This window comes from Arvicanthis niloticus, chromosome 21 (genome assembly GCF_011762505.2).
Source record: "Arvicanthis niloticus isolate mArvNil1 chromosome 21, mArvNil1.pat.X, whole genome shotgun sequence".
Lineage (NCBI taxonomy): Eukaryota > Metazoa > Chordata > Mammalia > Rodentia > Muridae > Arvicanthis > Arvicanthis niloticus.
Genome location: NC_047678.1, coordinates 11,106,219 through 11,123,285, shown reverse-complemented (window position 1 = coordinate 11,123,285; position 17,067 = coordinate 11,106,219). Strand labels below are relative to the sequence as shown.

Genomic DNA, 17,067 nt, shown 5'->3' with positions numbered 1-17,067 from the left:
ACTGATTTCTCTGATGCCATTTGTGTCTGGATCATTTGAGATGGCTCTATGCTGCCCCAGGGGATCCTGCACAGCAATATGAAAGTCATTTGCTATGTGGCATTTATACCTCGCTCTGACAGCCCTAAACCTGTTCCAGAAGCTCAACCAGGGCCATTTTCTCTCTAGGAAAAAGCTATATAGTGAAAAAAAAAAAAAAAAAAAAAAAAAAAAAAAAAAAAAAAAAAAAAAAAACCGAAAGAAAAGGGACAAGCTGGGGAGAGGAAGTGGAAATGGGAAGGGGCAATGGAGGGTAAGGAAGGCTGAAACACAATCAGATTATAAACACCCATGAAAATGGAATCATGAAACGTATTATTAAGTACAATTAGTATATGCTAATAAAATCATTTTTAAAAAGGAAGTTTTGTGTGTCCTGCTAAAGGACCGTCAGCAGGGTTAGGAAACCACAGACCCACATCTACTCTCGAACCAGGGGCTTTGATTGAAGGGTTCTTTACACTTAAAAATGGCTGGCGCGCGCACGGGGTGATGGTGGGGTGGGGGTGGGAGTGGGAGAATAGCTGCGCCTGAAAATCATTTACCTTTTGTCTTCACTGTCCATAAATAGACATCTATTACCACAAGCGAGCCTTTAGGAGTTACTACAGAGACCTGTACACAACTAAAATATTTACTAGCTAGTCTTCGGTCGCACTTTGCCAAAAGTCGAGGCGGCGTTTCGGAGCCAGCTTTTCCAGACACATCACAGATACTAGGGTTAAAACTGCTGTGGGTGCAGTGTGTTCCTCAGGGCAGGGAGTCACCCCAGCATGGCACAGTCGGACTAATAACCCAGGCAAGACGATCCCCGGGGAGGGCAAGTGCTCGGAAAGTACAGGCTGGGATGTCCCGTTCCCATGGTGAGGCAGGAAAGTTCTGTGTCCTCAGCTGTCCCAGCTGTCCCAGCAGAAGGGGCTGAGGGCTTCTGTATCCAGACCTGGCTTCTGTATCCAGACCTGAGCCAGAAGGACTCCGGGAACCTGCCAGCCTGTTCCTCGGATCACGCAAGACTAGCCCGAAGTTCCCCGTTCCTCCTCCGGTGCCCCTGGAGCCCTGCGTCCCACTTTCTCCCTCGTACCTATGGCGTTCACGGTCAGCTCCGCGGTGGCCCCGGCACTCAAAAGCCAGGCCCCAGCGCACAGCAGCGGCAGCGCGGCCCACATCTCGGCGCTCACTGCCCGGTCCCCGGTGCCCTCTGAGCCCAGCCTGTGGGAAGGAGGTGGGGCGACGCTCGCCTCCGCCTAGGTGATGCTGGTTCCTCTCCCGCCCCCTGCGGCCATTACCCTCCTGCTCCTTGGAAGAAGGGCTCTCAGGGCCTGACCCTGAAGACTAGTCCCTGCCAATTGGGAGGAAGCACAGCCTAATCCCCAGTTTTCTGTCTGCCCCCATCTCTGGTAACTCCATCTGCATGGAGGTTTCTTGAACCATAGCTCCTTGGCCTTCCCCACGGCTGGCTGCTCACTCCCAATAGGCATGTGGGCTGCCTCCGAGGAAGTCACACTGTACCTAATTGGCCATTTTCTTTATTTTTCGAGTCTGAAGGAGGAAATGATACATTTAAGGTCCGCACATGAAATAAACAGACAAAGCACTTTTTGGACTAAGGAGCCTTTTTGCTAGGATTCCTCTAAAGGAGAAAGGGGAATTCAGACAATATAACACCAGGCCTGGCACTCATACCTGGCATGCATGGAGGCCAGGTTATTCCCGCTTCTATCATTGCCTTGCCAAATGGCACGTTTTTAACTTTCTACTTTATAAATGGGGAAACTGAGGCCTTAGGACTAGATGGGTAGTCTCTCTATAGGAAGTCTGAGTCTACTATAGCACTTCTTTCCTTTCCTTTCCTTTCCTTTCCTTTCCTTTCCTTTCCTTTCCTTTCTTTTCTTTTCTTTTCTTTCATCTTATAGTCTCCCATATAGCTCAGGCTGTCCTTGAACTTGTAACCATCCTGTTTCAGTCTCCTTTACAAGTATCCCCTGGCAGCCCATGACGCTTTGATGAAGGCAGAATGACCTTCCTCTCCTGATATTTTTTGGTCAGATTCTGCTTTCCTGGTGCCAGGGGGAACAGATTCCAGAAGTCTTTTAAAATTAAATCTAGTACGGTGGTTCTCTACCTGGGGATCAAACGATCCTTTAAAAGGGGCCATGTAAGACCATCTAAAAACACAGATATTTATATTATAATTTATAACAGTAGCAAATTTTACAGATATGACATAGCAACAAAAATAATTTAATGGTCGGGGATCACCAAAACATGAAGAATTGGATTAAAGGGTCATAGCATTAGGAAGGTTGAGAACCACTGGTCTACTGGATTTGACCAGTTCTCAGAACCCTGTCTACTTAAGACGCTTTGGGACTAAGGATGTAACTCAGCGAGCATGGCCCAGCATGCACAAGGCTCTAAGTTCAATGCTTAGTACTTCTAGAAACACACATACACACACACACACACACACACACACACACACACACACACACACACACACACTGATCAGTTCTGACAGGCCTGGAATATAGCTCCAAGGACAGATAGCATGCCAAGGGCTCCTATTTTAGGATTTCGGACTTGATGTGTTTTAGTTTTGCATTTTGAGCTCTTTCTAGGCTGGCAGCTTCAGCGACCTGCAGCTCCAGTCAGCAGAGAGATACTGAGGGGAAGCAGCTGACATTCTGAAGCAAACTGTATGAGGCAAATGGCTTGAGCTGTTTTGGTCTTTGGTCTTTATTATGTAATGGGCTTTATTTGTCAAATGGTCTTGCTCACCTGTTGGCAGAGGTTGGCTTTTGAACACATTGTTGGCATGCTGGGCAGGGCTGCGATGTTTGGTAAGTTGGATATATAGTAAAACACACTTTTGATTTATAGTGTTTTCAACTATGGAAGTTGAGGAGCATTTGCATTTTACTTATTTATACTTTTTTTTGGGGGGGGGCAAACACATGCATACAGGCACTTTCCAGTGTGGTCATGTGTATCTGCAGGTGTTTCATGCAAGTAAGTGTGCACATCCATATTGAGGACCAAAGTTGACTCTGGGTATCTTTCTTGATCGTTTGCTTTGCTTACTGAGCAGACTCTAGCTATTCTAGCCAGTCAGCTTGCTATGGCTGTGCTCCTGTCTCTGCCTCTTGAATGTTGTGATTAAATGGAGGGTACCAAACCTGTTGGTGTTTTAGTAGGTTCTGAGGATCTGCAGTCTGGTCCTCACACTTGCTTGACAAGTATCTTATCAGTACACCGAGCCACCTCTCTAGCTCCTGCACTTGTACTTCTGATGAAGCAGATACTCCTCTGGAAGAGGTCTGTGTTCTGAGGATAATGTCTCTGAAGTGAGCCTGCACAGTTGCTATTTGGAGCATAAGTTCCTGGTCTGATGAAGATGTCTTCTGTTGCAGATGTCCTACCCTGTGGGGTGTGGAGACTGCCTCACCCTTCTGTCACTGTGGCCTTCTGTAGAGCAGCAAAATTTAAGGACCTTACATATTGAATTAGCCCAGGGCTGGTTCCATGGCTTAACAACTGTAGACCATCCAGAGGGCAGAGGTGCCTGGGTAAGTGAGAAGTGAAGGGTACCCACCTGGTTTCTTGGGTACCAATGTGTCTTTCTAGCCTTACCACAATTCCATCTGTCACTTGAACAAATGGTTTGCTCTCAGAGGACTTCAGTTTCCTCATTTGCAAAATGAGTTAAGTGCTCTTGTCTCCCAGCAGGGTTAAATATAGCCACAAGAAAAGTGTTGTAGGCTAGCCCTTGAGCATGACCACGTGTGGGCTTCTCTAAAGTCCAGATGCACTCTGTGTCCCGGGCTTGGGGCGCCTGACTTTTATTTTATTTTACTTTTTATTCTTTTTTTTTCAGATATTACATCTCCTCCCTCCTCTTCTTCCAGCCCCCCTAACATCCACTCTTCCTCCATTCCCCTTCAGAAAAAGGCAGGCCTCCCAGGGATATCAACCAAACATGGTATGTCAAGTTGCAATAAGACTAGGTACATCCCCTCATATTAAAACCAGTTGAGGCAAACCAGTAGGAGGAGAAGGGTTCTAAAAGCTTTCAAAACAGTCAAGGACAGCCCCCCAGTCCCACTTCTAGGAGTTCTATAAGAAGACCAAGCTATAGAATGTAACATATATTTAGAGAACCCAGGACAGGTCCATGCAGGCTCCCTGAGGTCAGTTCAGTCTTTGTAAACTCCTATGAGCCCTGGTTAGTTGGTTCTGTGATTTTCCCTGTAGTGTCCTTGACTCCTCTGGCTCCCACAATCCTTCCTTTCCCTCTTCTGCAGGATTTCCTGAGTGTCTAGCTGGTGGTCTGCATCTGCTCCCAACAGTTGCTGGATAAAACCTCTCTGGTGGCAGTTATGCTAGGCTTGGATCTATGAGTATACCCTAGTATTATTAGGAATCATTTCATTGACTTTCTTTTTTGTCAGCTGTGTTTGGTTCTGTTGTGGGTCTCTGAGCTATCTAGCCTCAGGTTCTTGGTCCTCCATGCAGTGTCAGGAGTGGGCTCCCTCTCCTGGCATGGGTCTCCAGTCATTGGTTGGCCACTCCCACAACTTGTGTTTCATGTTACCTGCTTTGATGGTGAATTTCTCTGCCCTGCCGAAGTCAGCTGGCTTTTGTCTCTGCACTGGGGAGGTTTCTTCTCCATGGATCTTGGCTTCTCTGCATTTTCAGTGACGCTATTGCAGGCTGGTGCTGGTGGCAGAGCTTGGTGGAGACAGGCTTTAGGTAGTCTCTGCAGGTCCCTGGCTTCAGGTTATCTGGTCAAACAAATTCTGAGTACAGCCGGGGAGGGACTTTACATCTGAAATTAACCCCAAGTTAATGGACTTTGAAACATGATCACTTTTGGAGCCTTGTAATCAATCGCAGGACCCTCGAAGGAAGAATGTTATAGGGTACCCAGTAGAAAGACTGCTCTACATTAAGCCAATAGAAAGTCGTCTTTATTAGCTGGCCAGCGATTAGCTCAGGGTGAGATAATCCCTTATTTTAAGTACAAAACCCATATTCTGGTTGACATACTTCGGTTAACAAGCATAGTTAGCCAGAAGCGGAACTACAGAAGCCAAAAGCAAGGCTAGTATATTTAGACACTTTGCCAAAACTGTGGACTTTGATTAATTGAGTCTTTGTTTTCATTTGGCAGGTGGTGCTGTCTCCTTGCTAAGTTTTATGGCCTGAGTGGTAATAATTCAATAATTCAATAATTGGAGTCAGTTGTGCTAAGACCTGGGGCTGCGGAGGTCTGAGACCCTGTTACAATAGGAGGAACAGAGGTGAGGTAGAAAATGAGGTCAGAGGAAGTCAGAAGAGGAGGAAAAATTGGGCAGAGAGGGAAAGACTGGGCGTAGTGTATTTGCTTAGCATTCAGGAAACCCTGGGTTTAGTCTCTAGCACTAACGGGGGTGGGGGGGTGGGGGGGGGAAGTTGGGGGGAGGTTGGGGCAGAGTGGTGACACCTACTTTTGATTTCAGCATTCCAGGAGGCAGAGTGCTTGAGTTTGAGGCCAGCCTGATCTACAGATGGAGTTCCAAGAAGGCCAGGGCTACACAGAGAAACCCTGTCTTGAAAAACAGAAACAAAAGAAAACAACATCCCTAGCACCATATGAAATGTAGCACACTAGTATATACTTGGAATCTCAGCACTCTAGAGACCGAGGCAGGGGGATCAAAGGACAGAATCACACTCAGTTACCGTGAGAGTTTTAAGAGGCCAGGCTAGGCTACAATGGACCTTATCTTAAAAGGACAAAAACAAACAACAACCATAAACTTAGGAAGAGATGACCGCAGGAAATGAGACAGAGAACTTAAGATTCCCAAGAATCAGAGGGCACAAGCCAAAGAAAACAGGTAGACTCTTTGGGCTGGAAGTGGCCTTGCTTGACTCCAGCTAAGGGACTTGAGTCCTATAACAACACAGCACCGAGTTCCGTCAACAACCTTAGGGAGTCCAGGAGCTAATTTGCCTCCAGGTCCTTGAGAAAGGAGCACTCTCCCTAGCATTTTCGTTTTGACGGTAGAGACCTCAAGCAGGGAGCATCATCAAGCCTGTGTGATCTCTGAACCACAGGCTGTTTGGGAATATACGTATGTTGCGCCCAGCCTCGGGGTCTGTAGCAACGATTATGTAGCAATGACTATGTAGCAATGAGGAAGTGAGACACACAGTCAAGGGCCTTCCTTTGGTGACAGAAGGCTGGAGAAAGCCTAAGAGGTTAGCACAGGAGAAGTTTAGAGTCACTGCCTCCAAGCACCACATGCTAGTCTGGACTTTTTATCCTCATACAGATGAGGCAGCTGAGCCTGTGAGTGACTTGGCTAAGACCCCAACTGATCTGGCAGTGGAGCTTTGAATTCCTGGATAACTGAGCACGGAACTCCAGGCTTAGTTAAGAAAGTACATGAATAAGGAGTTCAACTGAGTTCAACTCCCAGCACCTGTATAAAATCTGGGCCTCGTGGCTCAAGTTATAGTCCCATTACTGGTGAGGAAGAAGCAGGCATATCCTTAGTGATGGCTGTCCACTCAGTCTAATTGAATGAGCATGTTCCAGGTTCCAGGGAAGGTCCTTGCCAGAAAAAAAAAAAAAAAAAAAAAAAAAAGAAAGAAAAGAAAAGAAAAGAAAAGAAAAGAAAAGAAAAGAAAAGAAAAGAAAAGTAGATGGCGCCTGAAGACAACACCCAAGGTACCCAACATTGAGCTCTGGTTTCCAGGTTTCCACATGTATCACACACACACACACACACACACACACACACACACACACACGCACTGTGAAACTGTGGCAGTGGATGAAGGAAACTGAGACTTGTCTACCTTCCTAACCTAGGCCCAGAATTCCAAAAAGCCTCAGAAGGGCTTTTGAGTGCAAGAATATATTAATCACATATAATAATAGATTTCATTATGAAATTTTCACGCTTGCATGCACTGTATTTTGATTATATTTATTCCCCCAATTCTTTCTTGACCCTGTCAGTGGCATTCAAGTCCACGGGGAGAAATCAGAGATTTAGACTCAATTCAAATTGAAATCAGAGATTTAGACTCAATTCAAATTGAAATTAAATGAATTTATTCTTACTGCTAGCAGAAGGACTTACAGCCAATACAGCGTGTTGTTAGCGCGGAGGTTAAGAGACGTATTAAGGGCAGACAGCAGAAAGGCATGCATTATAGATATCCATGTAACTCATAACTGAGCAAGGAGATTGTTTTACTTCCTTCAGTGTCTTTTCCTACCCTCTGTACAATAACAGAAAGACCATTCTGTCTGCTTTCCCGTAGCAGTAAGCAGATTTTACAGAAGCAAAGGCAGCTGTCAGCACCTCATCTCCCATTATCTTAGCTATTTTTACCTCACCTGCAGGCTACTAGGATCTCCCAGGATTTCCGGAACAAAAAGGCCAACAGTCCTTAAGGGCTAGTGGCTCCATATTAAGTTTCTTTAGTCATCACAGGACCTGTGTAAATTATTCCTCATGTTTGAGCACTCAGATGACTGGGGTAGAGCAATCACTTCTAGGCAGGGGAAAACCGGAAGTGCCATTAGGTCAGGGGCTACTGACCTGGGCTGGCTGTCACACCGTACAATCCCACTCTCAATGGCCTTTTCAGTTTGCAGTGGGCACAGTCCACCTTCTATTGCCATGTCCTTTCATCTCTCTCTCTCTCTCTCTCTCTCTCTCTCTCTCTCTCTCTCTCTCTCTCTCTCTCTCTCTGTGTCTCATTGTGTTTAATTAGGGTTCCTTATAAGAACAAAAGCATAGGTTATTGACATGAGCCTGGCCACTTAACTGTGGTTATAGCACTGAAGAGAATGTCTCTCCCTACCTTAGCAACTGTTAACTGCCTTTATAACATAACAGAGGGGGGTCAGCCCTCGTGATTCCCCTATCTCCACTCCATGATAGGATATTGACAGGCCCAGGGCCTCTGAGATGCTGTGCAAGCCTGCTGACCAGAGTTTGATCCCTGGATCCTACATAAAAGTAAAGGAGACAACCAGTAAGGGAGGGTCCCTGACCTCCCCATGTGTGCCTCCCCCAATAATAACAAATAAAGGAAAAAGAAAAGAATGTTGACAAGCTCAATCTTGGGAAGATCCATCTTGTGTTGAGAATCACAGCTGCTGAGCTCAAGAATGCAGGGTCTAGCCGGGTGGTGGTGGCGCACGCCTTTAATCCCAGCACTTGGGAGGCAGAGGCAGGCAGATTTCTGAGTTCGAGGCCAGCCAGCGAGTTCCAGGACAGCCAGGGCTACACGGAGAAACCTTGTCTCGAAAAACCAAAAAAAAACCCAAACCAAACCAACCAACCAAACAAAACAAAACAAAAAAAAAGGAAGAAAAAGAAAGAAAGAAAGAAAGAAAGAAAGAAAGAAAGAAAGAAAGAAAGAAAGAACGAACGCAGGGTCTACATTGTACCCAGAAGTTTCCACAGCAACCCAACCCTTCCTCTAGCTCTTACATTCTTTCTGTCCCCTCGTCTATGATGCTCCCTGAGCCTTGGAGGAGGTGACAGGTAACATAGATGTTCCATTTAAGGTTCACTTTTCTAAGGTCTGTTATTCTCAGAATACGGACCAGTTATGAGTCTCTGCAATAACCTCTACTCATTGCAAAAAGAAGCTTCCCTTTTTAAAAGCCTGATGGCAGCTCTGATCTGAGAGCCTAAAACAAGACAAAAACATTTAGAAGGTAGTTTGTTGAGCACATTGTATCCAGTTATCAAAACAACAGTAGTAACTTTCCCACTAGGGCCTATGGCCTCCCCAGCCTTGGGTTTTTGACCAGATTTCCTGTACCAGATGATGTGGGTTGTCTCCTTTGGAACGCTCCTCCTTTGGAACAGGCCAGTCATTAAAATGGTTCATCATTCACAATAACTAAGAAATGGCAACAATCCTGTGGAGAGCTCTTGGTACCGCTTCAAGGATATCAGCAAGAATATTTGACATTGGGCTAAGACAAGAAAGTAGGCTCAAGATAAATACAGCTGAAAAATGTGTATCTTGTATCTTGATCATGTTGGTAGTCCCTGGATACAGTGATCACAGGACTTTGTTTATGCCTTGTTGTCCTTGACCAAGAACTGACTTTATTTTTTGCACGTACTTAGAATCAGCTTGGGAAAAAAATGAGCTTTTTTTCAGTGCTTGCTGGAGTCATGCTATCGTGTTGTCTACTTGTTTCTTTCTTTCAACCTCACTCCCTCCCTTGAGACCCTGTTGACTGACTGAGCGGGCTTGGTCACAACGTAGATGTCCTTCAACTGACAAAGGGATGTGAAAATCTGGCACACATGAACTATGGGATACTCTTCAGCTATGGAGAACAATGAAATTATGAAATTTGAGGGCAAATCTCTGGATGGAACTAGAAAAGTTTATGCTAAGTGAGGTAACTTGGAGCCAGAAAGACCGAATGTTCTCTTTCATCCGAGGTTCCTGCTCCGAATCCTCAGATCTAAGTACATACTTGGAGTAACTGCAGAAGCAAGGAAAGTAAACAGGAACCGTTGCCAGGGTTGGGGTGTGAGAGATCAATACAACGGGGAACAGCAGGGCACAAGTGATCTAATGAGGAAAAAAATGAGAAAAGCAAGGAATGTTCTAGTCAGGAATGTTGGGGCTTTGTCTTTTACTGTCTATTGTAATGCTAAGTGTGGTTCCCAAGATCTGGAGTCTAGGTCTCACCTCTCATCAAAGAAACGTGTCTTTGCAACAGACAGAGACAATTGTGGGAACCAAGAACAGATCAAAATGCAGAGAACAAGTGACAGCAGAGTGCCCAGCCCCAGCCGATCCATCTGTAACACAACTCCTGCACCTGAGGCTCCAGGATCATAGAGGAATAAGGGGTGGAGACAGTGTAAGAACCAGAGGGACAGGAAGTTTACTCTGAGACTGTGTCATGTAGAAATGACACAGAAGCTATACCCACAGAGTCTCATCAACATGGCTGCCTAAACAAGACCTGAACAAGGACAACAACGGGCAGGCTAACACGGAAGAGGAAATCTCATGAGGCCTCAATTGTAAACAAAAACTTCAGGGATCTGAGGAATGCTGAAAGTGGGAGAAGTCGTCTTCTCCAGGGAAGAGCCTCCCCAGTTGGTTACCTAATACCAAGTGGTCAGCGTTGAAATCATACACATACAAGTAATATCATATAAACTAAGCAGATTTTATTTAGAAATATATATATATATATATATACACACATATATATGTACATGAATATTATATATACAGCAATTAAAAAATAGAGCTATGAATTTGAGAGCGATCAAGGAGGAGAATGTTGGAGGGAAGAAACAGAAGGGGAAATGATGTAATAGTATTTTAATTGAAAAAAAAGTCAATGGTTGGTTACCTTCGTAACAGACTTGCCATGACTACATTACTGGACATAATCTTGCCCGGCCAGTTGGTAGTTTAGTGTGCAGAGCCCACACCTAAATAAGACTACGGATGTCAGCTTCCCCTGCAAGCTCCCATAGCACCTTCCAGCTGTGAGGACTACCTAACAAGGAGGAAGCTTCCAACCAAGTTCCAGCTTGATTTCTCTAAAACCTGAAAACAAAGCAGGTGGCACCTCCAGCAGCATGAAGTCTTACAAACAGACACAAGCTCTAAAACACAAAGACTTAGAGAAGCTGAAGGGGCAGAATGCTGAGTGTTGGAGCTCTTTCTAAATGTTGGTTTTATACACGGGGTTAAGAAATACATAGAGTAAATGGTTGGATGCCAATTGTAGGAATGTACATATGGGTGAGTGGAAAGAAGGGGTGGAAACCAGCTTTACAACGGAGTAAATCCATGATGGGATGGGTAGATGGGAAACAAGGGTGGATGGGTGGAAGGGAAAAGGATACGTAGATTAAAGGAGGGATGGATGAGTGCAGAGATGACTGACCCAAGTTTGTGGTGAGAATATTAATGAATACAAATGTATGTGGCAGAGGACAAAAGACAATTTGTTTATTTACTTAATCAGCTATTTTTGAGACAGGGACTCATGTAGCCTGGAACTTGCTGGATATAAGAGGATGCCCTTGATCTCACAGAGATCTGCCTGCCTTTGCCTCTTGAGTGCTGAGATTAAAGGTGACGATCACTACTCCTAATATTTCAATGTAAACACATTAATAGCCTTTCTGTTCTCTCCCTCCTTCCCTCTTCCTCATCCTTCTTCCTTCCTTCCTTCCTTCCTTCCTTTCTTTCTTTCTTTCTTTCTTTCTTTCTTTCTTTCTTTCTTTCTTTCTTTCTTTCCTTCTTTCTTAACAAGGTCTTGCCATGCAGCCTGAAGTTGTCTTAAACTAGTGATTCTCCTGCCTCAGCATCACAACTACTGGTCTTTAGTATGTACTTACCATGGGGCTGGTTTTATTGTTAGTTTTACAATCCAGCAACCCTCTGCCTTTAAATAGAATGGGGGTTCTGATTGGTTAAACAAAGATAGAGAACATTTGGAAAACAGCAAGAACAAGAACACCCCGCACCCCACCCGCCACATGTGAAGGACGGTGGTGGCACACACTTTTTGCTCCCACACTCAGAGGGGAGAGGTAGGAGGATCTCTGTGAGTGTGAGGTCAGCCTATGGAGTGAGTTCTGGGACAGCCAAGGCTACACAGAAAAACCCTGTCTTGAAAAACAAAAAGACTAGACAAGCGAGGGTTAGCTTTGTCAGTTCCTTTTCTTGCAAGGTGTGTAGGAGCAGGGAGAGAGAACAATAGGCAAGTTACTAATTAACACTAGATGCCTTGGTAGTTTTGTTTTGATACACCACTCCCTAGGAAGTCCCAGGCTGGCCTAGATGCCTTAGCTGGAATTACAGGTGTTCCCCACTATGCCCAAAAGTTACTTTTCTGTATGTGAGGATTAATTTAAGATAGAGAGAACTTCGGCATCACAGCAAATGAAACTGGCCTGTTGGGAGATGGGGCCATTACTTCTCTATTGCATATTTCTCCCACCATCTGGTCCACTGAGTCTCAGCTTCTTGAGCTTTATTGTGAATGATTGTGTTTTGATTCGAGGTCTTGGCTAGTGGGGACTAGTGCAGGGTCTTAGTCCACAGAGGTGTGAGGTCTTCTCTAATTGTCATCTAACAGGCAGGAAGGAGGTTCAGCCACCAGGGTGGCTTAGGTTGGATTGTAAAGTAACTTGGGCCTTTTGTTAGCTTCATTTCAGATCAGATGGCATCCTGCTTAGTCACTTTGATCACTTCCCATCACTGTGGGTCAGAGAACAGCCCTCAGAAGAATGTTTTCTGATTACACAAGGCAGTGTTTGTCCCCTGGGAGGGCAAGGAATAAGCATAATAGCATCTCTTGGCCAAGCACTGAAAGCTGTCATTGTAACCTAGCCTGTGGAGGAGCCCAGAGGCTGGCCTTTCATCACAGCTGGGCCTGGAGGAAGAGGTAAGGTCACGCTGTGTAAAGCATCCTCAGAAGGTGTTTGCTTTAAAATGGGGTCTGAAGAGATGGTTCAGTAGCTGAGAGTACTTGTCGTTCTTGCAGAAGACCAAATTTAATTCCCAGCCCCCACATGGTTCCCCTCACAGCCATTTCTAACCCCAGTTCCAGCAGATCCAACAAGCACACACACAATGTGCTCATCATATACACAAGCTTGCAAAACATTCATACACAAAGTAGAACAAATAAATCCATGGACACTAAGAACGAGATATATTGTTAAGTATGGATTATCTGGCAATAAATTTCTTTTATTTTTTTAGCTGGGTATGATGGCACATCTCTAATCCTGGCACTTGGAAGGTCAAGGATTACCCTGAGAAAAGCCAGTCTGGACTACATAAAAAGACTGTGTCTCAAAACCAAAATTGATTAAAAAAATGTTTGCATTAAAGAACCAGGTATGGGGCTGGAGAGATGGCTCAGTGCTTAAAAGCACTGATTGCTCTTCCAGAGGTCCTAAGTTCAGTTCCCAGCAACCACATGGTGACTCACAACCATCTGTTATGGGATCCGATGCCCTTTTCTGATGTGTCTGAAGACATCTGCAATGTACTCATATACATAAAATAAATAAATAATTCCTTAAAAAAAAACACATACGGTGCTATACACATAGTCCACGGCCACACCTTACTTAGGAGATAGAGGCAAGAAGATGGAGAGATCAAGGCCAACTTCAGCTACATGGCAAGTTTGAGTTAGCCTGGGCAACGAGACATTGCTTCAACAGTTCTCCTTAACTCATCATGTATTGTGTAAGCCAGGTATGGTGATGCACACCTGTAATCCAAGCACTTGGAGGTGCAGGAGTTGTGTCAGACGTTTAAGACCAATTTGGGTATGTGATCTGTCTTTTTTTTTTTTTTTTTTTTTTTTTTTTTTTTTTTTTTTTTTGAGTCTGTGTCTTAAACAAGCCACTGCATTAAAATATGATGAGTTTTAACTACTGAGTGGGAACTCTCTTAAATTTTGCAACTGGTGTGCCTCACTTCTTTCTCTCTAACCCTGACCTCATCACATACACCAACCTACAGACTTTCCTGAAAGTCCCTTCTGCCTCATTGTATAGGAACCTATCCAGTCTCAGCTGGTTTCACATCTGCACTGGAGGAAGGTCAGACCTTCAGAACACATCTGCCTCCAGTATCCTCCTTGGGGCCTCCTTTATTCTGTGATGGGGCAAGACAGTGCAGAGATTCCTCCGTCTTGTAGTCTTGATGAGACCTGTTTCTAAGGTTATCTAGAATCTGATCTCCTTGGTGGAGAATTCCATGGAAAACTACCCAACTTTATTCTAGGAGCCAAAGGTCAGGATGTCCTGGCTAACGTAGCTTAGCCTTTGTTAAAATTGCACATTCGTGCAGAACCTCCTTCTGCTTTTTATCTTGGCTGCCTGTTTGTTCAGAACCCCTCCCCAGCTGCCTAATCACTTAGCCTCAGTTAAAAGTATTTCCTTCAAACTGGTTTACTCTAGGAAGGCCTCTCTGCAGCTGCCAAACTAGAAGCCTCCATGAGGACTCTGCCCTTAAGAACCTCATGTTCTGTATACTCGGGACCATACCTAGGTCCTCAAACACTAGGGTGAGGTCCCAGACAGCTGGAATAAAGACAGTGATTGGTTATATCCTGTGTCTGAGTGGTCATCTCTGCTGGGCTCCCTGTAATAATTCTCCCATCATTCATACATTCTCATTACACATTCACTTTTGTAGGAAATGTTGGATCCTCTGTGGCACACCTCTATTCAGATTATACTGATCAACACTACTGCAGACATCGTCCCACAGGTCAGCTGCCTGTTCTGGACACAGTGCCACCTTTAACTCTCTTCTGTATTTCTCCACAGCCACACCCTTCTTACCCACATTGGAAAACCCCTCTTCCTGAATTCCTAAGCTAATTGCCTGTACTTCACACCATCAGTCTTGTTTAATTCTGTCTGACATGTAGGGCTTCCTGAGGAGATGAACTCTTGTATCCTTTGGCCAGTGGTAGTCTGAGAGGCTTTGCCTACACCATACTGTGGGCTGGCGGTTCTGGAAATCCACAGCTGCCAGGAGCCAAACCCAGGAAATTACCTGCTGATCTAAGAGAAACCCAGGAAATTACCTGCTGTTCTGGAAAGCCTAGTCAGTACAAGGTTAAGAAAGGACATTCATGGATCTCAGGTCCCAGGAACTCAAAGAACATCTGGCATTTCCTGGGAGCCAGTTATGACAGTGGGATGCTCTTGAACAGACAATGAGGATACAACAGTGGGATCGCCCTAAGCAATGACCCTTGCCTAAACTTCCCGTTTTGCTGTGTTTTTATAACCTGCCCCTGAAATTAAAGTTGCAGAGCTTGATCAGAACCCCAGACTTGCTCTCATTCTTTGCGTCTCTTGTCCCTTCATTCTTTCACCACCTTCTCTAGGGTCTTATCGAATCCCCCATGGGCCGGGGCACACAGTACCCCTGTACCTTGCCCTCACTGGTGACAAGTGGAGGGTGACATCTTACAAACTCAGGGGCAGACCCTTAAGCCTGGGCACTGCTTATTCTAAGTCAGATAGCAAAAGGCTTGTGGCATTGACTGTGTTGGGTTTTAGGTTGCAGGTGACTGAGGTTTGGAGATATTGAAGGCCTACAGGGAACAAAGTCAGGCACAGCGGCTGTACACTCATGGTTAGAGTGGGGTTGAAGGAGGGTTGTGGGCCCAGATCCTTGTGCAAATTAAAGCACAGTTTTCAGACTGTCCTGGAGACTGGAGAGCACGTTCCTTGGGTGGGCAGAGTTCTCTGACTTCCCCTTCTGGTACTCAGAAGTGGCCTGGACTGTTTCTGGGTTATGAGTCACTTGGTCTAAGTATGGGGGCTAATTGCTTGGTAAACATCCGACATCACAGATGCTGTGATAAGATCTGAGGAAAGGCCTGACTGCACCTTCATGGAATCAGATTGGCGGGCAGGGACCGGCAGGATTTCACCATCATTCCATGATATGGCACTTCCTGAGGCAGGCACTGACATCTCAGGTTGGCCCCGCCACCTACCACAGCCCCATTCAAAGCATCTGTCCTTCTCTGCACAGGTCAGCACATTCCCACTAGGGGCCTGACTTACCTGGGACAGCCGGAGATTCCTCTCTACCAGAAGCCCTAGGTTTCTATTAAGGGCCTGCTTTTATTTGGTTTTGTGCTGGCCATAGGACCCTGGGGCTTACCCTTTCTAGTAAGGGGTTTCCACTAAGCTCCATCTCCAAGGGCTGGATTCAGACTTCTTTACAGACTTGGTTCCAGCACAGGAGTTAGGACCTGGCTTCCACCTGTGCAAAGGCTGCCCTCCTTAGGCAAACCCTGAGAGGTCAGAGTCATTGCCCCAGCCTCAGCTCCACTGCTTTATGGACGTGGTACAATTAGCCCTGAGTTCCCCGGGCTCAAGTGGTCCTTCAGTCTCAGCCCTGGTGCCTGACACTTTAGGTGTGCTTCACTGCCCAGGATTTTGGTTTGACATTGAGGTTAAAGTCACACATCATAAGCAAATTAACCATTTTAGGCTGGGCCTGGTGGTGCATGCCTGTGATCCCAGCACTTGGCAGAGGCAGCACTTTCAAACTCTGAAAGTTCTGAGGCCAGGCTGATGTACACAGTGAGTATCAAGGCATCCAGGGATACACACCAAGAGCCAAACAGAAACACAAACAAACAAACAAACAAACAGAACAACAGAACAACAGAACAACAGAAACACCCTAGTAGTTTAAAGTGTGCACTGTAGTGTGTTTAGAATGTGTATAGTATTACATGATCGTTATCTTCTCTCTGGTTTCAAAACATTTCATCAGTCCAAAAGAACAGTCTCCGGTTTCTACACTTTTCTGACAGCCGTTGAACTACCTTCCATCTATGGCTATCTCGTGTAAGAAGAATCATACGTTTTATTTCTCTGAGTCTGGCTTCTTTCATTTAGCATCTAAACTGTAGTGTATGTCCTCACCTTATTCCTTTTGGAGTCACTGAATATGCGCCAGCACATGGTTTTACCGTGTTATTTATTCATCTGCACATTTAGGTTAGTTCTACCTGCTGGCCTGTCGCTGCCAGGACTGTTGCTTGCACAAATAGCTGTCCAATACCAGTACAGAGTAAACAGATTCTCACAAGGCCAGGATGGCCTCAGACTCTTACGTCGCCAAGGGTGACCTTGAACTCTTTATTTTCCTGGCTCAACCTTCAAAGTGTCATCTCCTCTACTCTTATTTATTTATGTATTTATTTAGCTGTACCGGGAATTGAACCTAGGGCTTCAGGCAGGCCAGGCAGGCTCTCTCCATTGAGGTACACAGAGCATCAGCTTTCTGTTATTTTCAAATGTATCAATAAATAAATCTTCCCAAAGTTTTGAATAAAAAAAGAATCATCAGTACCATTATATTGGCAGGTATCATCCATATATGCAAAAGATTTTAAGGTTTTTTTTTTTTTTTCAGTAAGTTTTAGGAATATAGAGGGCTCTTAGAAGCAGAAGTGTT

The 17,067-nt window shown here is 45.2% G+C and overlaps 1 protein-coding gene across 2 annotated transcripts in view; it reads right to left on the bottom strand.

Moving 5' to 3' along the window:
- Nucleotides 1-1,276, bottom strand: part of Ctsh (cathepsin H) — a 19,320-nt gene extending 18,044 nt beyond the window's left edge. Inside the window, exon 1 of one of the 2 annotated variants that reach the window (XM_076917306.1) lies at nucleotides 1,121-1,276. In XM_076917306.1, the coding sequence (XP_076773421.1) occupies nucleotides 1,121-1,205 (85 nt within the window). In that variant the 5' untranslated portion in view covers nucleotides 1,206-1,276. The remainder of the gene's footprint in view (nucleotides 1-1,120) is intronic. The other variant, XM_034484544.2, reaches the window with a different exon arrangement.
- Nucleotides 1,277-17,067: the final 15,791 nt, after the last annotated feature.